Source organism: Rhamphochromis sp. 'chilingali' (assembly GCF_963969265.1).
Source record: "Rhamphochromis sp. 'chilingali' genome assembly, chromosome: 20".
Taxonomy (NCBI): Eukaryota; Metazoa; Chordata; class Actinopteri; order Cichliformes; family Cichlidae; genus Rhamphochromis; species Rhamphochromis sp. 'chilingali'.
In genome coordinates this window covers 27927114-27952938 of record NC_137947.1, presented here as the reverse complement: position 1 = coordinate 27952938, position 25825 = coordinate 27927114, and the positions used below count along the sequence as shown (strand labels likewise).

Sequence of the window (25825 nt, the reverse complement as noted above, 5' to 3'; positions counted from 1 at the left end):
TGGGCTAGGACCGGGATAACACACAACCAGCGCCAATGCTGAGAAGAAAAAAAGATTTGGAGCTCTGTAAACCAACCACCTCCACTCTCAAAGTCTGTGGCCCCAACCAGTGGTTTTAAAGTTGATTAGTAGAGTTATACTTTATGCCAAACCCACTCAGTTATTTATAATATCTATATGTTGAAATCCAAGATTGCTCTTAAGCCAGAACAGGAGACTAGATAAAGCGCTAATTAAGAAAACATGTATTTCTGAAAATGCAACCTAAGTAAAAATCCACCCAGGTTTTTAGTGTCAGATATATGCACATGGGTGAATAGCCAAGTCAAACAGGGCTTCCCCCTTTAGAGCATCAGAGGGACACTGCAGGACAAAGACAAGTACAACAGAAGGAAATGAAGACCCAGTATCCAGATGGTCTCTGGGTCATCATCACATATTTTTTTAAAAACTACAAACTGAATGCATGACCTTTTAATTTAGCAAGCTTCTTAGCATAGCAGGAGAAATGATGGTTTTATAATTTATTTTTTATTAGCTGTTCAGTTAATATGTTGTAAAAGAAGAGATGAGACAGACAATGTGTTCAACTATATTTTTATTGACAAAAAAAAAAAGTTTCACAGTCATTCAAATCACCACCTTTTAACCGAGACCTGCACAGGCTACAGAGCGTACCATCAGACAAATAAGGAGGACCAGATGTGAACTACAAACTGTCCACATCCAGCTTTATAAAGCCTGTTTTTCACAGCTTATCAGTAAACTGCAGCCTCCTGCCTGCAGATTTTCATAAAGTAAAATGCTGCACACTGCCCGAACCATGAGACTTCTCACGTCAGCGTTTCTTAAATAATCTGTTAAATCAAAGAGCAGTGTCGAGGCTGACATTTTGCACTTAGAAAGCACGAAAGTATGACACTGACCACAAACTACACAATTGCTATTCACAGACTGTTTACGATTAAGACTTCAGTTTATTAGTGTTATAACACTGGAGCGTCCTATCAGTGAGTCGCTGCAAGGTCACTGACCGGGAGTAAGGTCAGACAGGTGTCAAAGGTCGTGTCAGAGGTCGGGAGAAGGTCTTGATATCGGTCTGTCAGGTCAGGTGTCATTGTGTCATGGCAACAGTCGCCTGGGGAACAAGAAGCTGCAGTGTTATTCACAGGAAGAGAAACGACTGTCATCAGAAACTTCTTGACATCTTGTTAGAGTGTCGCTTTTGTGACTCATGAGGAGAGAGCTTCACAGGAGTGCACAGGTGGGTGACGTGAAGGAGCTCTCACACAGTTTAAGTTGCAAATAAATCATAAAGGGCCTTCGCTGTGGGTAACATCGAGGTTAAATATTCTAAACTAATAACCTGCAATGGAAGCAGAGTAGGGGTGCAAAGCTTGATGTATAATGATAGAACTTTCTAATGATATGATTAATAAATACTCTTTTACTACTTTGAATTCTTTTAGCTTATAATCAGGCTTTGAAAGCCTTCAACACAATTTGAAGACTCTGATCTGTGTTTTTTTGCTTTACTGACCAGACTTAGTATTGCAAGAACACTTATGTACAACACATGCTGTGACATTGCTAATATATCAGGAAAAATCCAGAAAGTTGGTGTTTCCTAGTGTTTTATTTCATAAATACTTTGTTGTCTGTGTAGTGCTTCCTAACGTTTTCTTTTTGCACGTCTACCTGCCTCCATGATACCACCTGTTGGATCAGACATCACAGCACTGCAGAACTTTCTTCCTTGTGAACTGATGAAGTAGCACTGGTCCTTTGTAGTTGGTTAGCCTGCCTACACACTGAGCCTTTCTTGTCGCTGAACAGACCCTGACAGGTGATGTAGAAAGCCAAGAGTTACGCTTGTTTCCCACTATTACGCAGCTGAGATTTGAACTCCCAGATTACTTCAAGCCGTCACCTCACACTGTCCCTGATCCTTTCCCTTTTTGTACTTATTGTGTTTATATGCTTCATTTTTGATCTTTTGTCGACGTTTGTTAAGAGCGTCTTTACTTTGTGGTCAGTCAACACATATACCCGAAGCATCTGACACTAGAGCACACACACACACACACACACACACACACACACACACACACACACACACACACACACACACACGTGTTGGATTAAATAAATCAGAATTCCTAATCAAAAATATAAGAAATTATTCTCGTTGGCAGTGTGTCTGATATTTTCTTAAACAAACATGTAAACAGACAAATTACGTGTACAGTGTATATATTTTGTTTCCAAAATACTTCCAATTGCACATACTGGTGAGCCTGCAGTAGAAGACTGCACACTTACCACTGGTTCGTGTCATGTAGGCTTCAGTAGGTACGAGGACGTTTATGAGATTCCTCTCTGGGAGGATCAGCCAGCATCACCTTCATCTTTACCCCGTTAACGACGCGTCCGTGGAGCGCTGCCATGGCCTCGTCCGCACACTGACAGAGATGAACACAGTGATGAAGAAGAGTTTGAAGTTTACTTACATTCTATTCCTTCATTAATAAAACCCACAAGTTTATCCTCAATCTGAGCTTTACCTGTTTATCTGCATACTTCATGTATCCAACTTTCCTCCCTGGAACCAAGTGGACTTCAATGAGGGAGCCAAAGCGACTAGACAGACAGACACAGGGAGGCACAGACGAACAAATAACATTTAATTGTAAAGCAGGAACATTTGCTAATTCTGTCTGTTTGGTTTAATAGCAGCTTTACTCTGTTATTTAAGAGCACTTAGCCTGATGTTATCATCCACAGCAGTTTGCACTGATTGAGCCAAGAGTCGTGATCAAGCAGACCTTTAACCGTCCCGGTAATGCACTGGTTTTTTTTGTTTTGTTTGTTTTTTACTTTTAGTGATTGAGTCAGACCACAGGGCACTTACCAAAAAACATCCTCCAACACATCGGGGGGCAGCGGGGAGGGGCTGAACACGACAAACAGCCGCTCCTTGGTTTTGCTCTCAGGCGGAGCAAGCTTCTTCAGCGACGGCAGGTTGGCGTCGGTCTGAATTCGAGAAACTGACGAGACAACAGAGAAGCCCTGGTACATACCAACACAGAGAACACAGGATCAGTAATTTAAATGTCACATACTGTTCACACACTGCATATCCCTCAGAAAAGGAGATTCTAGGTTTGATCTGTTGAACTACTTTTAATCTTTATGTGAGCACAGATTTTTAAAAGATAAGCTAATAAGAATTAAAATATAGCTTTTTTAGAAATTTTCTTATTATCATTGCTAAAAAAAACCATCTGAAATGTAAATAAAATGTGCAGAGTAACAAGACGATGACCTGACACAATTTTGTAAATCAGATGTTGAATTAATGACTCACAGGTTTCATCACTTGGCTGCTGGATGGTCCGTTCCAGACCGCTGACATCATCTGTGCTGCAACAAACTGCATGGCCATCCGACCTACAGGACTACACACAACAGCAAACATACAGGCTGTTTCCAGCTGTGGACACGATGGGAAAATTAAGTCTGCCTCAAGCACCCAGCACAGAGGTGCACTGGTCGCTTGTAGGGCTTCGTCTACATGTTATAGCTAAATATAATCACAAGGGGGCAGTGTTAAAACTCTGTGCAGCAACTATAATGAGAGCGACTCTTTTTCATGTTTGTGATGTTAAAGACAGAAGGTGTTTAGAAGAAGAGTGTTTAAAACACTGTGTACTGTGTAGTAGTGCATGCTACTTTAATCTCTGATGGCTTTTTGTGCTTCTTCCTGTGTTGCGCTGTATTCTACTGATGTGTAATTTTCATGTTCAAGCCAACTTGAACAGGAAAGGAAACACTGGTCCTACATTGCATAGTTAGAGACGCTGAGGCATAGCATATTGAGAAACAGCAGGGGGAATGACAGCTGTGCATCTCAGCCCCAGTTCACTGTCACTATATAGTCCACAAGCACCAAATTTAATATCCTGGCCAAGTTAACTAGATCCATATTGTTCAGGATCGTCTTCTGCCTGTTCTTCTGATGTCTTTTACTAGAGAGAGTGTGAAGTTCATGAATAATGTGAGTGTGTATCGCTAACAGCTTTGAGATCACGTAATATTTAAAAAGGCAGTCACGGCACTCTGAAAAAACACTGCCCGGTCACTACAACCCACAGGGGACAACTTTCACCTGTGAATATTTAACAACAAATAAAATGTGGCCAAGAAGGCATGCAGACAAGGTCGCAGTTAATTATCAGTGGCATTTTCGTTCCTATCTTTTAATTTATGGATATATTAACTTTAAAGGGTTTTTCTTCTCTGAGGCTCCAGTAATTTGTGACCCTTCTGCAGGCTCAAAGTTAAACATATACTGTTGTGTAGTTATGTGTGCATTGTGTGTATACCTGCCGCGGTCCTCGCCATCGTCAACAAAATTTACAACCAGTCTGTTTCCAGGTGGATATTCAAAGCCATTTAGCTTTTCTCTGGCATAAAGTGCTGACCCAAGATTGCTGTAGCGAATCAAAGCATGGCCTGGAGGCAGGTGACACACAGCAAAGAAAAGGTCAGAGTGGAATATTTTACAGTCATCAAAATAGAATGGACCACATCAACATCCACAGAGAACCGATACTGCAAACTAGAGTAAAGCTGATGTAGTGTGTAAAATAACCATCAGCTCCATCCAGTTTTTCAAATGTGAGGGTTTGCTCCTTTTAGCCATCTCATATAATCACAAATACAATATTTTTAGTCACTCTGTCACACTAAGAAAACATTCATGATTAAAATCTTGTCACATCTGTAGAGGATTAAATTGATAACATTGGTGGCTCTATGTTCTGTAAGAGCTTACTTTGAGGTTACTGTTCCCAACAATCTGCTCAGTGTTTAGTGATTCCTTGGCCCAACAGGTGAAGTTGGACAGTTACCGTCCCTGAGCCTCATTCTGCAGATGGTTCGTGTTAAAAGGGGTTTTTTTCTCCTCAATGCAACAGATTCTGACTGGTGTAACATGTTGGAGGTATATAAATAACATTGAACTGTTAACCTTTGTTCATTCCATAGGCATCCCTCTGCAGCTCGCAGTACTCCATGCCAGGTATAATGTCAAAAAGAGAAAAAATCTGCTCTTGATTGAGTGCAATGCGCGTGGACACAATGAGACAGCGTGTGAAATCACCGTGGCGGTAATCTATGACTGTGTAGTTCCCAGGGTCGCCTATACAGAGAAGAAGGACACCAGGGTCAGTACCAAGACAGAGGATAATACTAAGACCTTTACCCTTTCCTTCCTGTGGTAGTAAATTCTGATGACAAAGAAACTCATACCCAACGTGTACTGGTTCATGGATTCAGAGCCGCCAGCATAATCATTTCTGGCTGCTGCTCCTCCAGAGCTGTAATCTTCTGTTGCTGTCGATTTGCTTCGAGGCTCAGCCAGAATGGCCCTGTAGGCTAATAACATCATTTCCACAGTTTTAAATCATAAACATAACCTTTACTAAGTGTTAACAGAAGTGAGAAGTCACCACAGCTGTAACCGTTCACCAACCATTCTGTATATTTGATGTTCATACAGCTGCTTCTACCAGGATTAATGAACAAGTAAATGAGTTTGGCAGACCTACCTTTGTCGCAGTTCTCTATGGCGAGGGCAGCTTGGGAGGGTTTGTAGTACCTTACGTAGCCGAGGCCTTTACTTTCTCCTGTAAACTTGTTTTTGATGATCACACAATACTCAATATCCCCATACTCCTGCAAAACAGAAAACAGAAAGAATCTAAATGAGCATTTAGGGGTGTCAGTGAGTTCTAGAGAGCCTCAATTAAGATGGCCTAAAAGAACACACTATATACGCTAAGCATAAGTGGTCTGTATATAGTTAAAGCATGTTTTTTGTTCTTACTTAACAGAAGTTTATGCATTTTTAGGCCATTTGATAGACAAATATAAATATATTTAGCTTAGAGCAAAATACTTTAATCACAGTCCTGGTGTAGGTTCTTTGGTAGATGGCCAAAACCTCTGTGCGTGAGCACAAAAATATTTTTCATAAAGGAAACACAATACTGACATTAAAACACAGGCAAACATAGAGCTGCAGAACCACAAAAGAAGAAGTATTACTTTGAATGTTTCTTTGAGGTCCTCTTCTGAGAAGGATTTGGGGATCATGACAAAAATCCTGGTCAGCTCCTCATCCTCAACATCTCTGTGTCTCGTTGATGACCGTGACTGGGCTATAAACACCTAAAGAGCCAACATTTGCAAACAAAGAGACACAAATTATGCATTAAAATAGCGGACGATACACGTTAATTGTATATTTTCGAAGAAGAATCGCAACTATGATATTTTCTTATGTAAAGTTAAGAATAAGATTTATCCCTCGCCAATAAATATTCCATGTTTTGTCTTCTCAGTTCCAAATATTTAAAATTTAAACAGCATTTTGCACAGAAGAGTGAGATTGTAGATAATTAAGGTTCCGTGAACTGAAAGCAGCTAACGATCACGCCCCTTTAGCTTGCTAGCTATACGCATATTATAAATCGACCGTCTGAACTGAAGCAGACAAAATATAATCTTTTTGGAGACCTAACCATTGACATTACCTTCACAGGTTTAGTCCCTTCCACCAGGACTTTTCCGTGCATTTCTTCCATGGCCAAGCAGGCCTGAGAAGACTTGGCAAACTTTATGTAGGCAATGCCTTTGGACTCCTTTGTCTGCTTGTCTTTGACAACCCAGACCCCCTGAATGTCCCCAAACACGTAGAAGCTTTCCCGCAGCTCATCTTCAGTGATGGACCGACTCGTCACCACGAACAGTCGGCTGTTGGGAGGATCGTCGAGGTTTTCGGGCACCTGTTTGGAGGGATACTCCTCCATCTTCGCTTCCCTGTAAACACTAGTGATGTGTCGGTCGCGAACGAAATGGCTCTTAGATCCGAATCTTTGACGTGAACGACGCGAGACGGCTCCTTATCGCGAGCCATGTTTTTTTTTTCCTTCTCTCATCCTCTCTGGAATTTTTTTCCGCTTCACTCCACATGCCAGCCTTGTGTTTTGCGCTGGGAAGAGGGGGGAGGGGCGGTAGTTACACAGTAGCACAGGAACAGAGCTTGAGGGAGAGACAGAGAAAGAAAGCCAGGGACAACAACTCACATTAGAAAGGTATAGTAGTCATCCACAACTATTTTCAGTTGCGGATGATAAAGGATTCAGAAGGTTTATTCATGCAGGCCTATATGACAGAGAATGTGCATCTTCTTTTTGTTTTCATATTTTAATTTATATTTAATTGTGTTGTGGTTTGTGTTGTGCAGTGTTTTGTGTTGTTTCATTTTACATTTGTTTGAAAGGAAAGGGCTGAAAATTTAAATAGTTAAAAGTTGAACTGTGACTAGTTGGTTTTTGTATTATATGATTTATTTATTACATTTTATGTAATAAAAAAGTATATTTATAAAAGTATATTTATAAAAGTATATTTACGTTGGCCCCTAGAGACAAAGCATGTACAAACTTCAAAACACGTACAAACCCTGAAGCACGTACAAACTCCAAAACACGTAAAAACTCAGAAGCACGTAAAAGCTCCAAAACACATAAAAACTCAGAAGCACGTAAAAACTCCAAAACACGTACAAAACACAACAGAAGTGCTCCAGAATGCTAGGCGCAGTGTTGAGCTTTTGTTACTTAGAGGCTACACAAGCCAGCAAGTACTAACGACCGGATTTGGTGTGTGGTAGTAACAGGTTAATGAACTTTTTTTTTTTTAATTATTTGAATGTATATGAGTGCTTGTGTATAAATACACAAACAATACACATATGCTTTTAATTGTGTAATTTAAGTGATCTAGGTAGCTCTGTTTTGGAAGTTCAGTTAACGCTAGAAATGTGTTTTGGAGTTTGTACGTGTTTTGTCTCTAGGGGCCACTGTATATATTTATATATAAACATATATAAATAAAAACCACTTCTTTTACATTAGTAATTCTTTTTGTGCATAATTTTATATTATTGTTAATAATAAATTAATTAAAGCAACAAAACAACCTGAAGAGGCGGTTGGGAGCCGAAAGAGCCGACTCTTTTTAGTGAGGCGAGCCGAAAGAGCCGGTTCTCTAAAATGATCCGGAAATCCCATCACTGATAAACACAGCAGCGTTGCTTGCAGTTGTTAATGGTGCCTTCATGTGCTCCGCGGCAATTTTTTAAGTAAAATATAACGCTCTCGTTATCTACGTGTTTCGAAAGAAAAAGCTTTTGGAAAAGTAAATTCCTTCATTAACATTATTTAGATTGAGACTTAAAAATTCACGACTTACCGCTTGTAGTAGCCATTTGCAAGCATTTGAAAACGTTATGAATCAGAGAAGCAATGAAATTGAATCGTGCATAGAGAATGTTTATAAGGCATGAGATTAAATCTTGTTTTAGTACTTTTGTTTTAAATCTTTAGAAAGTGAATTGCTTTGTTCGCTGTCAAATGAGAACTTTAGAGAATTAATTGTAGAAATTCCGACAGTTTTAAATGCATCCGCGGCGCTGATGACACGTATTTGCGTTTACTGCCCTCTGCAGCACGGGAAGGAGAAATGCAGGTGTTACAAAATACCCTGGTGTTACGAAAAGATGCTGCAGAGAGGTTTTGTAACTAACACGTTAATTAACATGAGTAATGGGACTTATCACCAAACGAGAAGCCCTGATGGTTTATTAATCCTATTAATCGTGTTCTATAAATACCTGACACAGGATTACACTCATCAGGGATCAGCTGTGAAATAGTTACCTGAGCTCTTTCTGTCTGCCTCTGTGTGTGTTTAGTTAAAGAAATAAGAGGGAGCTAGCCCTTCGTTACAGATGATAGAGTTAGTCACATTCGTGCTGGGGACAGGCGACCAGAAAAGTTGTGGGGTTATATCTATAATGTCAGACCATGATATTTAAATAAAACACGTGCTGTTAAAATATGATGTGCTGTACAGGAGGTAGAATATTATTTTTGAAAGCATCCTAGTTTTCATGTTCGTGCGCGCGCGCGCGCGATCGCTGGTGTCTAGGTGTATTTTTAGGCGCTTACGGGTCACGTGCTGAATGACCCTTCTGAGCACAAACGTTTAGATTTTATAGCCACTTTCTGTCATAGTATTCCAGTTTCACATGTTGTGAATGTTGATCGCTATATTTCCTTGTGTTTAATAAAACAAGTCTTTTTTACTATCCTGGGGACACATAGGGTTACCTTGAGAAAACACTCAAGGGTTATCACTTAACCTTTTTATTTATTTATTTATTTTTTCATTTTCTTTTGTCTTTCATGTTTAATATAAATATCATTTAGGCACATAAATTTCACTTCGCGAGTGAGGGTTCATTTTGGGATAAGGATGTAGAGTGCAAAAGGCAATGTAAGAAACTACAAGTAGAAGACATAAAAAGAAGAAAATATAATTTATTTAATAATTTGTAAACATTATGCGCACATTTTCTATTCGTAATTGGTTTGTGGAGAGTAAATGTACCTAAGTGTGTACGATCATTGAGTGACTTATTAAATTACGTGTCAGTTTTGTTAAATTAAAAGGCTATCTTTGGTTACCAAGTTAAACGTGGAGTACTTTCGGTTGCCAAAATCCTTCACGAAACTTCTCCAGAAAAGCAGGTTCAGTTTTCCCCATAAAGGCTCTGGAGGAAATGCGACAAGATTCTTGGGACCTGTGCTAAAACTCCCTTTCGTGTTCTTGCTCTCAGCCTCGTCGCCTTGCGTGTACACACATAACAAGACTTAGTAAAACCTTACATATAGACACGAAATTAGTGTTTCTGTGTTTAAATTGTATTTTTTTCATAAAAAGTAAACGACTTCTTTATACAAAATTAAAGCTATGACATGGATGAGGATACATATTGATATTTTGCTCTTTTCTATTTATTTTTTTTAATTTATTTTTCTTCTACTGTACCTTTCTGCTGAGTGACTGTCTTCTGCTCGTCAAATACATTTCACTGCGATGTTGACTTTGTGCTAACTTGCATATGACAAATAAAACTGAAAACAAAAAAACATAGAAATGATACTACACGACACGTAATGGTTAAGCGGTAATCTCGCGGCACGTGATTGGCTGTGATGACGTCGAAAGCCGGTGCCTTTAAAGTGAAATGACCTTCTTTGCGACCGTCACAAACTGCTTGTCGGCCGAGGCTGAGACGGTTACTTACCTACAGTAGAGTATTTTTAACCCGACATCTTCTCATAAAAAGGTAACATTTCATACTTTATAAATGTATTTACAGGGGAATGGAGGTTATATTATAAGTAACAGGATATGAGTCGCAACAGTAGTATGTAGCGGGAGTTAGCGCCCACGTTGGTGAATAGCCGGTTGTGTTCTCATTGCGTAGTCCGCTATGGGGGAATAATAAGGTAATTTAAACGTTATAGACATTTTACTTGGGCTCTTGTGTGATTTGGGAAAATATTTGGGCAACACAGCAGCTTTGAAGTGCAATTTCCGTACGCCGACATTGAAGCATCCTTGACAGCCCCGGTGGGCGACCCATACCCGGCTTATCGTACTACTAGCACGATGGTCGGCCCAAGCTGAGTTCAGGCTGAGCTTGAGTCAGCGATTCGAAGCGTCAAAATCAGGCGAAAATGCCACGTAGACCGCGAATACACGTTGATACTTGTTGTAAAGGGTGTATGCCCTTGATATTACGTGAGGGGGATGTCATTCAGCCGGCTGCCGCCATGTTGGAGGCTACGCGGCAAACGATGTGGTGCGGTTCGTCTCTTAAGAACTAGAATGAGAAAATTAGCCGCTATGTTATGTAATTACTAAAATACTGGCCGTTTAATGATAGCTGATAACTAAAATGTTGATTTGTAGGTAGTTTTAATGAAAAGGGGGCGGTAGAAGGATTTTGGGGGACCGGGGGTCATGTTAGTGGTGTTGCACTAAAATGTTTCCCCCAGTGATGATAGACCATCATTTTTAACCTCGAAACTCAAAGTAGAAGCGACTTTATGGCAGAAACACCGGTCGGATCTCTGCCACTGGTGCTCTAGTAATTACAGCACGTTTTCCGCTAAGCACATTAACCTTGGCTCCCCTCGGTAAACCTTTTGCCTCATGGCGCAATATCATTAAAAAGGTCCTCCTTTACTCGCCAAACCTGGCAACCTGTCCCCCCTGGAGTAACTCGAGCTGAGGCCCTTCGTGGCTAGCCGGGTAATCTCGGCGTCGTGCCAGCGCACAGGGCAATGCGATCACTTACCTGAATGCATTGTAAAGTTAGAGCCAACGATAAAGAAATGGTAAAAGTTATGGAGTTGTGACCTTCACAAAATGGCGCTGGGGTCAAATTAGAGCTTTAAGCTTCCTAACTGGGCTATGGATAGAAGACTGTCTGGTGTATTTAAAGAGCCCTTCATAATTCTGTATACTTTTACTTTTTAAACTCCTTTTTCATCTCATTCTGTTCTTTTTCCTGTTGGCTTTGTTTCTCCAGTCAACTATGGGAGACGCTGAAAAGGGAAAAAAGGTTTTTGTCCAGAAGTGTGCTCAGTGCCACACAGTAGAGCAGGGTGGCAAGCATAAGGTGGGCCCCAACCTCTGGGGTCTGTTCGGAAGGAAGACCGGACAGGCAGAAGGCTTCACTTACACAGACGCCAACAAGAGCAAAGGTGAGTTCACTGGGTCTCTGAGTAGATTATAAATACATTTGTATGCTAGATATAGAAGGGAGACTGACATTGTCTGAAATCTAAGTTATTTTAAAGGTTTTTAAATTGATTTGCGGGGACTTTCTCTGGAAACTGCCTCGCTTGACTAAGTGTGTAGACAGAGGACAATGACTTGCATCTAAACCTCTATGTTCACAAATGTTTTTGTTTTTTTTATTCAGAAGTCTTTAAAGGGCTATTTCGTGTTTATATGTTGTCTCAGTAGCTTACAAGCTAAAGATTTTTTCTGTCTTTTTTTAAAACCATTTTATTAATTTTAATAAGGCAAAGGATTCCCATTTAAGCATCTATATTAAAAGTAGTCAAGCTTTTTTTTTCTTTTTTTTCTTCAGGGCTTTAAGTCTCATATCATCCTCCGTTTTCACATTTTGAGGCTTGCACGTTTTCAGCTCAAATCACACACAGTTTGTACCTGAAGGTGTATCTCTGGTCTTTCTCACTCTTGAAGTAAAGTTAATAAAATGATCTCCTGTGGCCCTTTTTGGAAGAGTGCCACATCTTTCTTGCCACATCTTTCTTGCCACTGCCTTGGATGCTCTGATGGAAAAAAAAAACCCAAAACAACATAACAACCTGCTGAGGTCGTTATGTTATGCAGTGCACATTGACTATAATGGTGTTGGATTACTTGAACATTTCTTTCACATTTTGCAAATGACAAAGCCATTTTAGGTTTCATAAAAGGTCTCATGACACTCTTTCACTGTGCACACAGGCCTAAAGATCCCTGCGATTTTTAGCACCCTCGCCATTTGTTTTCTCTATAAATCCTGCTGAAGCTGGGGGCCAACACGCTCAAAGTCCTTTGTGTAAAACTGCCCCTCTGTGGTGCTTTCCTTCCTTCTGTAACTTTCCCCTCCCAACTTCAAACTCAAGAAGGGGCAGGTGTGTGATATCAGTCAAGATAATGGTAGATGCGATAAAGACGTGTTCTCGTAGCTTAGCAACAGTAAGCGCTTGAGAGAAGTACTCTTAAAGGTTATGGGTGTTTAAGGACAAAAGGACGGATCTTTAAAATTTCCGCTATTGTCTCAGTGTGACTGTTTTGGCATCGCAGCCTGCTGACACTAACAGATATCCTGTATTTGTGGTGAAGCAGTATGTCATCTGACAAGCCATCAGATACTTAAATATTTGGAGTACACAAACAGTTTGTACAATAAACTATTCAATTGCTACAAGACTGTTTAGAGTTGTAACAAGTCTCTAGTGAGATTCATTCAGAAGAAGCAGGCAAATGAGTGGGAAGTGTTAGGTGACATTTATTTTCACCTCAGTTAATTCGTTTTGAGTCTAAACTAGACTTATATAAATGGCAGCTTTAATTCCTTTTTTTTCTTAAAGATTGCATACAAGCTAAATGCTTTTTATTAATGTGGCCTCTTTAAAGCCACACATTAAACTGGTCACTGATACTTGGTGTCACCTGCTTGCTACTTGACTCATTGATGACCATTTTCCCTCAGGTATCATTTGGGGTGAGGACACTTTGATGGAGTACCTGGAGAACCCCAAGAAGTACATTCCTGGAACCAAAATGATCTTTGCTGGCATCAAAAAGAAGGGAGAGCGCCAAGACCTCATTGCATACCTCAAGTCAGCAACGTCATGAAAAGATCACTGAGATCACAATATTTAATGTAATTTTAATGTTTTTTTTCTGCCATTACACATTAAATATGATTTTATGTTTAGCCATTTGGACAGACGGTTAATGTATGTTCTCAGACTGGTGTTTGCTGTAATTTTCACTTCCTGTTAAGGTCAGATGAGTTTTGAGCAGCTGTTCAAGTGACCAAACATAAAACCAGAGTCCTGTTTTCGTTGAGTCTGTACGAGTACATACTAATCACATTATTTAAAAAATCTCTTGGGAGGATGGGTCTTCTCTCATTCTTTTCCATGACAACATGTGTCTGGTATTTTTGACTAACAGAGCTATCACCATATACTTTATTTTCAAAACGATGAATAATAAAATTCATCTAATATCAGCTACATGAAAGTGAAATGGCAATGAAGCCTGTGTGGAGTTTTGGTGGAAACTGGTGCTGATTTTGAATCTGCCCTCAGCATTCATATTCAAGTTGTGAGTGTCTGACCTTTGCACAAATGTGATTAAAGACTTCTACCTGCTGTGAATGCTCTTAGTTTGTTGTGGACTGAATTTGGGAAATACCGCTTTTGTTAACACTCCTGAAACTGCCCCTCTGAGCTCCTGTTTTTACCCCCTGCCTGTCATCAGGCTCCTTTGAAGTTTTTAAAGATTTCTTGCTAAAGGTGATGTATTTATCTGCCTCCTTACAGCCAAGAATTGTGGGGTTGTATAAATATTACATTGATGCCTTGAAACCCACCACCATGCGGAGGTACAGTGAAATCAGCTGGCATACAAGCATCACGAGCTAATATTGTGGCGTGACTTTATAATGTAGGGTAACTATTGTGGGCACCATCTGGACTGAAGGAAGATGTTATTTACCTGGTTTCACAGGCAGGACAGTTGGTTTAATTTCTTTTACTGTAATTGGTGTTTGACTGTAATGTGGTAGCTGAATGTTGTTACAGATAAGATGGTTAAGGATCAATTAAAAGAAAACGTACAGACATGTAAAAACGACTCTTCATTTCATGGTGTTTGTCAGCAGCTGACAGCTTGTCCCTGCAGCCGGGTGATGTTCTGCTCTTTTAAAAATCCCTCCAGAGTAAAGGCAATAAACATCACTGGTCTTATCAAACCAGTAATTTTTATTAAAGATAAGACCAGACTAATTTTACAGTTGCCTCAGCCGATTTGTTAAACAAATATGAAGCCAAGCATGACCCTAAATGTGGATTTGACATTTTTGTGTTCAGTTCATCTTAAAGCGAATTAAAGACGCCGTGGTGAGCAAATATGTGTAAATCTTATATTATCAGTGTAGTAAGTTACATCTGCTACTGTAATAACACTATTTGGAGTCTTGTTTCCTGTATGTATATGTATATATATATGTATGTGTATATATATATATATATATATATATATATAAATAAATAAATAGCAGATTAGACATTGAATATATCCACTTAAAGTAACATTTTGTGGTGCACTCCCTGTCTCTTTAAAGAGAGTTGAACTCTCAGTCATACCCAGAGGGCCGCTCTTGCTGGTAAGGTGTCAGTTTACTGCTCATGAAGTCATTCTAGAAAGACAGTCAGCTGATGGCAGCCCAGGCCTTGCTTTACCTCTGGATCAAAGATCAAGTAAGAGCAGAGACGTGACTGGATTTGTCTTCAAACAATGTCTCTGTATGCTGCCTGGAGACAGAAGGCTGAGTAAATTTAGTGTTTGAACTCTTAGGCTGTAAACTCATTACATTATTTAAGGATCTAGTTTATGGAAAATCTAATTAGAAGAGCCCTTTTCTTTGCCCATATTACACCTCTCCATAAACTATGTTGGTTTTGAAAGAGAAGCTGGGACACCCAGAACAAGTTGATGAGGATTTGGAGACACCTGCTGGCCCATGAAGATAATACACAACAAAATGCCTTTTCATTGTTGAAAGATAGAGGGGCATAATGTTCTGAACCTCAGATGGAAATAAGGTAAGGCAGAAAATACCAAGCCTCTGAGAGGCTGATAGGTTCAATTTAATGTCACAATAAACCTACACATACAAATACATCTTTAAAAAACAAATAAATGAAAAGCACAAAAGTGATAAAAAATACACTAATTCATCATCAATTCAGGACAGTCATGCTGATAAAAGACAGTATCATTGTAAGGAAGCAGTGATGTGTGAGGGGCAGAGTAGGCAAAGGACTAACAGGGACGTGTACTGTTCAAAACGTGGTTTTTATTTTATCTACAAATATGAAAACAATCATATCAAAAACACAGCAAAGAAAATAAGTTGTTCTAAGAAATAAGTATAAAGGAGTTAGCAAAAAAACCAAAAACCACAACGCATAACAGACTGTAAAAGAAACAGCCATAATAATAGAATAGTATGTAGCTCAATAAAATAGAATTCTTCATCAATATACTTTGAGGTTGTATCATATTTTACAGTGTCCACCAGGGGAGGGTCCAACACTCAATTAAATTCTGTTTCCATGGCACCAACATAACGCCACAACAGCCACCTCAAGTTTATTTGTGTTGTAATGCAAAGATCCTGCAATATTAGATAATGAGACAATCCTTTATGAGCAGCACTCGCCATGGTGGGAAGGAAAAACAATTCTTTACTAGGAAGAAACCTCTGGCAGAACCAGGCTCAGGGAGGGAGCAGCCATCTTCACAACTAGTTGGGGGCCGAGGGGGAAGAAAATACAAAAAACAAGACACAGAGAGACAAGGACACAATGCAAACTGTGAGGCAGAGTGAATAACATGCAGTACTAGCACATAAAGACATGGGGAGTAGAGAAGAAGTGCATAGTACGTGATGGAAAGTCCTCCAGTAGCCTATCTAATCGGTGGTCGGAGTCACTTAATTCAGCTGTAACTATAAATTTTATCAAAAGGAAACCTAAGGAATCTGGTTCCACAGAAGAAATGAAGATTCTTGCTTTTGGAAACTCTAGGAAGCACAAAGTAAGCCCACAGTCTGAGAGCAATGTGCTCCATTGGAATAATGTAGTACAGTGAGATGGTTAAGATAGATGAAATACAGTAATGGGGTCTAATACTGAGGTCAGTAGAAGAGAAGCAGTCTTAAGTATTTTTTTTCTCTAGTTGTTATAAGTTTATTAGCAAGAAATTCAACAACAGTTTTTAAACTGGTCAATGAAAATACACCAACCTTTTGGCCTTTGAGCCATTCCAGATATACTCCACTGCTCTTTAGATGCTCTCTACTTTGAAATGATTGGCTGGACTTTCTTCTAAACCATATCAAGACACGCCCCTCTTCTTCTCTTTGTAGTTTCACTTCATATTTAATGTTGAGAAACATTCTTTTACAAGATATGTGTTGTTGTGCCTCTGCAAATATTTCTGTGCAACTTTTAGAGTAATTGAGACACCTTTCTATTCAGGTTAGCTGACAGTGTGACAGTTTAGTACTACATCAGTGCATTTTGCCCATAGACTGTTTATAGAATATGGGCACAGCTTAAAAGTGAAGCCAGTTTACAGTGCTGGCTATTAGACCAATCCTGGCGTTCACCAGTGCTGCCCCTGAGCCTTTTCAAAGTCCCGTGTCACATCACAAAACTTGCATATCTATGCTGCCAGACAATACCCCATCAGCCTTTCCAGGCTGAGGGATAAAAATGACGATTCACTATTCTTCTTATGACCAGCAGGGGGCGACTCATGATTGCAAAATGAAGTCCTCTTGTGGTGAAGTCTATACAACCATGGTCTCCTTGGCTCTATGACCTCAGTAAACATTTTTCTCATGAGTTGATCTGCTCTGTTGCCAGTTCATATCTCATTTAATCATTTTGTTAATTTTATGAATTTCAGCCCCTGTTATTGTCAAAAGGAATCTTTAATACACAGTCTATAATTTTAAGCCTGTCATGACCTATGAGAGTATAAGATTGCAACAAGATAGAAGTTGAGGGAACTGTAGGATGAAGGTGGCCTGAATTAGAGTTTTATGATTTTACATATTTATGAAATCTTTTTTTCTCGAAATAACTAAACTAAAAGTAGCAAGCCTGTTCTGAAAATGTAAGGAGTAGAAAGTAGATATTTGTTTTAAATTATAGGGAGGAAAAGTCTGAAGTTGTCAGTAAAATAAATACTCAAGTAAAGTACAGATAGCCTAAGTGAAAATTCTGATTTGTTACTTCCCACGTCTGCACTTTTAGTCTATGTCAGTGCACAAGCAGCAAACAGACATGGGGCTTTGTAAAAAATATCAGATGAGATAAATTCATTACAAATTCTTCTTTTTCACCAATTTTCTTTAATACTAATTATGATTTTGATTTCTCAATAAAATTATATACATTACACTTTTCTGATGCTTTGTTAATTATTTGATCTACAAACCAACAGTATTTATAAATGTTTGTGTATTTACAAAGGTTAAAACAAGTTGCACCAATCTTTAGTCATTTGATCCATCCCAAATATACTCTGCTACGTTTTAGATGCTCTTCGCTGTGAACACTGAAACAACTGCTTGGTTGAGTTTCAGTTTTTCATCTCAAGCATAATAAGACACGCCTCTCTTCTTCTGTTTGTACTTCTGTTTCTTTGTAGTTTTCTTTATCTTTAAGAAAACTTCTCTATGCATTATCAAAGTGGTCATGAAACTAGATGTATAAAGGCCAATTTACAGTATGCAGCCCTGCTAAATAAATGACATGACAATGTCTGTGAAGCTGGATTTAAAAAAAAAAAAAAGCACTCAAAGTGTTTAGTACATGTTTGGCCCTTTCTTGTGCCAATACAGAAAATGGCATCACTGGGTTGGTTGGGTAGTTGGTTTGTTTCAACAATAGACACAAAACAGTTTTTAATGGTAACAAACTAGAGGTAGAACCAATAATTCAGAGGAAAATAACTGCACACATCAGTTTAAAGGTGTCACTTGTACTGCTCCTGGGTGCAACAACTATTAAGAAACAAAGGGTATGCTGTCCACTCTCCCTCTTTCTCTTTTACTTTTATTGTCATGTTACTCATCAGCTTGTTTGTTCACTGTAAATTTCACCAGAATTACCCCCCCCCCCCCACACACATACACACACACACACTCGTGTACATATCTCTAAACACTTGTATACATGTCTCCGTACAATTTTTTCTATTAATATTTCTGTACAGTGTTACCTGTATATAGAAACTTCATTTGCTTATGTATATAGGACCACTTTGTGTCTTCCTTCTATATCTCATATAGATATCTTATATCTTACCCAAATTTCTAATTCGTGGGATAATAAAGGTTTATTCTATTCTATTCTAAGCAGTAAGTGGTTCTTTGCTGTTTGACTAGCTGCAAAGGGCCGCAATAAACTAAAGGAAAAAAATTCACGAAAAATGTGACGTTTTTCTGGAGAAATAAAAAATGTGATTGAACATAAGCACATGTGACAAGCTAATAGTAAAAAACTAACATTCTTCTCCCACCCCCATTCTCTGCGGCCTGCTGGAGCGGGGGGCTAGGAGGAGGAGTTGGCCGTCCGACTGGGGTCTGGAGTGTGGGGCCTCCCTGCTGCTGCGGAGTCGGGGCGGTCTGCCTCTCCCCACCGCAGGGAAAAGGGTAACACCACCTGGGTCTGGGTGCAGTTCCCCCCTCCAGGGGCAAGGGTACCTAGACCTGGTTCGTAGAGTACGCAAGGTTTGGAGGCCTATCTCCCCCCACCACTCCCCCTGCCAGTGGCGGACTCCCTCAGGTGTCGGTGCGTTGGTGGTTCTTTGTGTCTGGGGGTGGGCGTCCGGGTACACACCGGCTCACTCCTTGGCGGCCGCTTATCGGGGCCTGGAGCCTGGGGCTCGCTCGGGCCACTTTGGAGGTGGGGTGCCCCCGGCCTCTCGGCCTGGGGCTCGGATGAATCCCTGGCCAACGGTATCGTACTTAAATCAGACTACTGAACCAGCCACATCAGCCTATTGTGAGGTCTGTTTAAAGTAGACTAAAAATGAACTGCAGGTTCTTGAGAATTGGACTATGAGCACAGAAACACATGTTCGTACATACAGCTGTAGCAAGCTTACAGTAATTTTAAATAGTCTGCAGAGAAATGTGTGATTTACACACCGGGAGGAGATGCACCACAAGGCTGGATAGCTTGGTTGATCTCTGGATTGTGGTGGCATATTCTTTTGAAAATGGTTATTCCTGTTGCGTTGACTGTTAACATTGATTTGCTCACTTGTAGGATGCAGTTTACTGTGTGTGAGATCAATGAGAAGATAATCGCAAGCATGTTTAGTACATTTATCAAGAGTGAACTTTTTCAGCGATAGGAGGTGAATGACATGACAGAAGCTTTGTGCACATGGTGCATGGGTGGACATTTTAAGTACAAAAACAGCAAAAAGGAGGGATTGTTAGAGTGAATTGTTAAAAATTGCCCTTTTTCTAATTTTAATATGAATATTGCATGTTATAGTATTCATATATATCCACATAGTATTCAGTGCCTTTTAATCATAATATATAGTGTGGCAAAAATATTTGATCGTTTTGTTAATATTTTAACGTGTGACATTTATTCAGAGGTAATGTTTGAAGTATTTCTTTTACCCAGAAATCTTTTAGTCACCTTTAGTAACTAAATGTATACCAAATATTATTACTATTACTTATTGCACTTGAATCTCTCAGTACACAGTACAAATTCACACGCTGTGCTGTCACACATTTTCCGAGACAGGATGTGTTTCTATGTTCTGTCTCTGAGAACAAGATACAGTGACCACAGATTGAACCTCACATAAACTTAGGTCACGGTAGGTTTAACCTTCATCTGTAGGTTTCAGTTTTCAAACAACTTGTCTGTGGTGTTGTTGCTGTGTCTGACCACATTAGCACATTATGAACTTTTAAGAAGAACATGCCGCTAAACATCCTGTTCTGATTGGGGAGGGGACCAGAGAAAACTACAGAGTCTGACATTGTTTTGGCAAAGTTACACACCGATTCAATATTGATTTTAGTGACCTCTGATTGGCGTAATCAGGTGTCATTACTGCCGACGTGAATTATGATTTTACTGATTTTACGTTTACCCTTAGCCAGCAGTTTTAAATTTCCTTCAATGTCGCCTGCTCTGGCCCCTGGAAGACAATAGACTATGGTTGCCGGTGTCTCTAGCTTCACATGTCAGCTAGCGGGGACTTCGCTACCTTTGCCTGCTCCAACTACAGGGGCCTGGCTAGCTATGGGTGTCTCAACGGTGTCTCAAGGGTGCGAAGCCAATTCAGCCTCCAGAGCTGCAAATAGGCTACATTTATTACAAGTATCATTACTGCTAAAGGAGGGTGAGGAGTAATTAAACATCTGACAAAATGAGCAGGAAATTGCAGGAGGGACAGGTGAAGACTAACAGTTTTTATTGTTAATACAGCCCTGATCAAAAGTTTAAGACCACTTAGAAAATGGCAAAAAAAAAAAAAAAAATCATATTTTACATGGTTAAATCTTAACAAGATTCCAAGTAGATGCAATGCAATTTGTTGAAAACAACTCAGCACCATTACAACAGCACCATTACACCTCCTCCATGCTTCACGGTGGGACCATCTGTTCACTTTTTCTGCGTTGCACAAAGACACTGCAGGTGGAACCAAAGATCTGAAATTTGCACTCATCAGACCAAAGCATAGATTTCCTTGTGTTTCTTGGCCCAAACAAATCTCTTCTGCTTGCTGCTTTTCCTTAGTTGTGGTTTCTTAGCATCTATTTCACCATAAAGGTCTGATTTGCACAGACTCTCTGAAAAGTTGAGCAGTAGAAATATGTCCGCTACTGGAACTCTGTGCAGCATTTGTCTGGGCTCTAATCTGACATGCTATTAACATGCAATTTCTGAGGCTGGTGACTGAGATGAATTTATCCTCAGCAGCAAAGTTGAATCTTGTCAAATAGGGATGTCAGCTGTGCACCAACCTGACTTCTGACAAACACAGGTGATGGTCCCAACCGCATTAGGAAGGCAAGAAAATCCACAAATGAACCCTAACAAGAAAATACGTGTCAGAGAGAAGGTGGCCAATGATAAAGATAAGTAATCTTCTGTGATACACTACTACAATTCAGACCGGTATATCCTGCCTGTCATTCTGTGACAGCTGGGATGGACTCCAGCTCATCAGTCACACTAGATAAGTGAAGGAAAATAGATGGATGGATGAAATATATCTTATATGTAATAAAATGTATTTTGTATTTATGTCGTTAAAAATGACAAGTGATGGAATTTAGCTCAGTTGACTCAAATGCTTCAGTATACCTCTACTACACTATGTTACAGACAAATACTGATGTACTGCAACGACTACATTTTTCTAAAATCTTTATTTACTTAGATTTAAATACAAAATGGCATACTGTTACAAAAGAAAGAACAAACAAACAATCCAACGAAAATTATCATTTTGTATGATTCTGATGAAATCAAGGATACACTGTAGTATTAAACATGCCTTTATGGGATGAGAAAGTCCTGCCATTACATAAGGGTCTTAAGTTAGATGTATAAGGTACTCAGAACAGGAAACAGACAGATTTTTTTAGAAATGGGTCTGACAGGAAACAGATGGCATAAACAAATAAGACCCTTATAAAATATAGAATGCTACAGATTAAGCTACTGAAAAATTAAAAAATCACGTAATCATTTGAAGAAGTAAAATCCAACAACACATAAAAGTAAACACCATATATCTCACATAGGTGAAAACAAAAAAAAAAACAGTGACACTGGTTATTTAGCTTAACATTTGACTTATGTAATGTATAACTTTTTAATGCCCTTGATACTTTTATTTTACAGTTTGTACAGTTACTTTGCAGGGAGATTCACAAGGAGCAACTCAGGCAAGCACGGAGATTTGATAGGTGTCTGTGTTTACCAACGTCCAGGAGCACCACGGATTCCTCAGTTAGATAAATAAACTTTTTTTTTAAATGTTCTTTCCATTTCTGTATTTTCAAAATAATCCTCAATGCAATTCCCAGTTTCACTGGTATATGTTGTGTGGTAAATACACAAAACAAATATTTAGCAACTGTTTAAAAATCTTTCACCAGTCATGCAAGAAGAGTCAACAGCCTATTTTCTTGCTGTTCTCCTCTCCATTTCTAAGCGTTGCTTTCAGGTGCCCTTTTTTGTCCTGGTTTGTTCCCAGGTTCTTGAATTAACTTAAACTTGGCAAAGGAATTCAACCACAACAGTTTTTTTTTAAAAAGCACAAACTTTGAAAGGTATCGAAAGTTTGTTAACTTGTAGGATGAAAAGACTGGTGAACACACATACAAACTTTGCATTTTTTAATCAAACAGAAAAAATAAGAAAAGAAAAAGCAGGGCGGACAGATGCAGATCCTGCAAAAAAGTAAGTAAAAGTTAATCAAAGTCCACAACACACCCCTCCTAAGCAGGATACAAATTATAGTCTCCTAGTTGATAAGCATCTAACCCTTTCCACCTCCACCTGCACAACCTCAAAATGTGGACTCTTATCTCTCAGTCTGCAATATTGTCTTGACCATTGGATGAAGGATGATACAACTAAGGAACCTTTGGCTCTTATTTGACATCGGTGTGGCACTGGTGGCTAGTACAACTTCATTTTTTTCACTCTTGTGAAATATGAGAAAGCCACATCCAGACATCTGTGTGCATAAGATTTTTGAGTCCACCAGAATAATCTAATACAATCGTGACATAATGTTAATGAATATATCCCGGACAGGAACTGGGGACCTGCGGGGGAAAAAAAAATTACTTTGGGCGCCACCACCTTAATACTGCAGACACTGCCAGCCCTAAAAATATAAAACTGTGCATACATTAATTCATATTTAGATAAATAGATTTATAATAATAAATAATAATAATGGATTGCATTTATATAGCGCTTTTCAGGACCCCCTGTTTATCTTTTTGCAAGCTTGATGAGATATGTGCATGCCATTTGTTACATTTTTTTTTTAAACATTGATTAGTACTGTACACCAACTACAAATATTTTTGACTTTAAAATGGTGTAAAACACAAGTTTAAACTCTTTTATTTATAATGTAAAGTACTGGCACATATACTTCTTTGAATGTCAATTTTTAAACAAGGTATAGCCAACAAAAATATGTCCCTGTAATAAGACTTAGCAAAATTCAGGTTTCAATATGATTTAGTTTACTGAAGTGTGCAAAATATTGTCCAAAAATGCTCTGCTCATGTGGGTTATAATTATAATGTATTATTATGTATTAAAAAATAAATAGTCTGTAGAATAAAAATTTAGTTTCCAAGGGGCTTTCTGCCAATTAGACACATTGTTTGACATAAAATAACTCACCTATTCTTCTTCAAATATCAGTGGTGTTGGTGTCAGTGGTATTGGTACGGAGAAGAGTGAGCGTGACAGCTGAGTCTGAGCCACAGGGTTGAGCTGTTTGGCCTGGCAGCAGGCCGGCAGATGCAGGAAAAAGTATTTAAGTAGACATATGTACAGGGGGGGCAGGGTCAGAGGCTGACTAGATTTTATTCTTTGTTGACAGAAAACAAAACTCACGCAGGGAAACAAATATGCTCATAAGTACCATGTGAAACAAACATTACTTTATGGTGATAATGGATACATTTTCATAATAATAATAATAATAATAATAATAATAATAATAATAATAATAATAATAATAATAACTGAAGTTTAGTCATGGCCCAGAATCATCATTACCTTTCTTCCCTTCTCCTCTGCTAGCACAGTTGCGCATAACAAGGTATAAAGCACAATCACTTAATTCTCATTATCACTTGTAGTAATATAAACTCAGAATACAGACAACAAGGTCAGGTTAACATGCATTGTAATTACATGTTTCTTTTCATGCTAGATTTATACAACTAATACTGTGTCTTAACATTCCAATAATATTTTTGTGCAAAAAATATTTGACATGTAAAGAGTTAATGGAAAGACAAAAACAAGTTGTGGATTGTAATTTATTAATCATTTTTATAATCTGTACTGAATGCAGGTTAAAGTGAACAGATACCTGGGGGAACTTGGTGACTCTCACTTTTTGCAGGAGGACTGGATTGCTCTTTCAGGATGTATTTTATGATCAGTAAGATCAAGACCACGATAAAGGCAATTCCAGCCCACTAAAATGAAGAACAGAGAAAGGAAACAAAACATTAAAATCAAATATGTCATAAATGCTGTTCATAAACCACATTTTGTAGAAAGCAAATGACCTCATCTCACATATCAATTCTCACTCTAAAATTTTAAAAAACAGAATTTTACGTACCTGAGAGTAAACGTACCAGTCCTGAGATTTCTTCAGTCTGTCCTGATATGAGGTACCATTTTCTGGTTCACACCATTTCAGTGGGGCAGCTGTGTCAACAGCTACATACTTGCCTGACCAATCAGTCATTGCACAAGTAATGTAGCTGCCATTAAAGAGCAGCAGGATTGTCCACAAAAATGCAGGGATAGATCGGCGTAAGATTGTCTCTTTATTGTCTGTGTCACATGAGAACTTCTGTCCTTGCAATAAAGCCATCAGCACATAGGCCAAACCTCCAGGAATGATGAAGAATGTAGCAACAAAACCACCATTCAAGTATGGCCCTTCACAGGGGCACTCAAATTCCAGCTCCACTAACTTTTCGACGGCCATCATAACAAGTGCAAACAAAACATTTGATGCAATTGGGCCATTTTGAAATATTGTTTTCAATATTTTCAGCCACCCTGCAGGCATAGACAAAACCAAAAATTAAAGTCAGAGAGATAACAAGTTTATAATTCCAAAGATACTTTTTGTGATATATTAATACTAATCATAAACAATTACTCCCACAATGGATTACAAATTGCCTTCAATGTCAACCTGATAATGGAAAAAAAATGTGCACACCGTATAAACTACAAAAAACACTGAGAGAGAAGCTTTATTGATGGTCACATACACACACACACACACACACACATACACATATATATATTAGGGGTGCAACAATACTCGTATCAACATTGAACTGTTCGATACAGTGCTTTCGTTTCGCATATGTATCGAATAATACAAATTTTTTTATTTATTTTATCAACTTTTCTTCTGACATGCTGTCTATGTTAAGTGCTCAGTGGATCTGCATTCGACTACTCTGCCTAGGCTGCACTGTCGAGTGCAGATCCACTGAGCGCAGCGCAAGCTAGCAAGACAGAAGCTAAGCTCGTTGCAACATGGCAACTGCCTCAACGCTACCCGAAGTTGAACCTCCACCACCCTCATTCAAATCTGGCGTTTGGAACTATCTTGGTTTTCATGTGAAGCATGACCCTGATGGTAAGTGCGTCATGGACAAAAGTAAAACAGTATGTCGGATGTGCCACTAAAATATATATTTATAATTTTAATAACTGACAAATTAAAAAGG

At 39.0% G+C, this 25825-nt stretch overlaps 2 protein-coding genes and 1 long non-coding RNA gene across 5 annotated transcripts; 1 reads left to right on the top strand and 2 right to left on the bottom strand.

The window, feature by feature from the left end:
• Nucleotides 1-587: 587 nt before the first annotated feature.
• rbm45 (RNA binding motif protein 45) lies at nt 588-10102 on the bottom strand. 2 transcript variants are annotated; one of them, XM_080868762.1, is made up of 12 exons: nt 9964-10102; nt 6600-7107; nt 6112-6234; nt 5613-5739; nt 5314-5439; nt 5033-5203; nt 4386-4515; nt 3368-3458; nt 2912-3069; nt 2565-2640; nt 2323-2462; nt 588-1138 (listed from the first exon to the last, which is right to left on the bottom strand). In XM_080868762.1, the coding sequence occupies exons 2-11, from the start codon at nt 6873-6875 to the stop codon at nt 2346-2348; spliced, it is 1395 nt and encodes a 464-aa protein (XP_080724888.1). In that variant the 5' UTR covers nt 6876-7107; nt 9964-10102; the 3' UTR covers nt 588-1138; nt 2323-2345. The 2 variants fall into 2 exon arrangements, with proteins under 2 accessions (XP_080724888.1, XP_080724889.1); XM_080868763.1 differs by having other exon boundaries at nt 5165-5203.
• Nucleotides 10103-10114: 12 nt separating this feature from the next.
• On the top strand, nt 10115-14367 carry LOC308388198 (cytochrome c). 2 transcript variants are annotated; one of them, XM_080868769.1, is made up of 3 exons: nt 10115-10264; nt 11516-11690; nt 13217-14367. In XM_080868769.1, the coding sequence occupies exons 2-3, from the start codon at nt 11522-11524 to the stop codon at nt 13360-13362; spliced, it is 315 nt and encodes a 104-aa protein (XP_080724895.1). In that variant the 5' UTR covers nt 10115-10264; nt 11516-11521; the 3' UTR covers nt 13363-14367. The 2 variants fall into 2 exon arrangements, with proteins under 2 accessions (XP_080724895.1, XP_080724894.1); XM_080868768.1 differs by lacking the exon at nt 10115-10264 and adding an exon at nt 11177-11321.
• Nucleotides 14368-21759: 7392 nt separating this feature from the next.
• Nucleotides 21760-24959, bottom strand: LOC308388462. Its single transcript, XR_013970102.1, has 4 exons — nt 24691-24959; nt 24433-24541; nt 23733-23834; nt 21760-23137 (listed from the first exon to the last, which is right to left on the bottom strand). It is a non-coding gene; the product is annotated as an uncharacterized lncRNA (long non-coding RNA).
• Nucleotides 24960-25825: the final 866 nt, after the last annotated feature.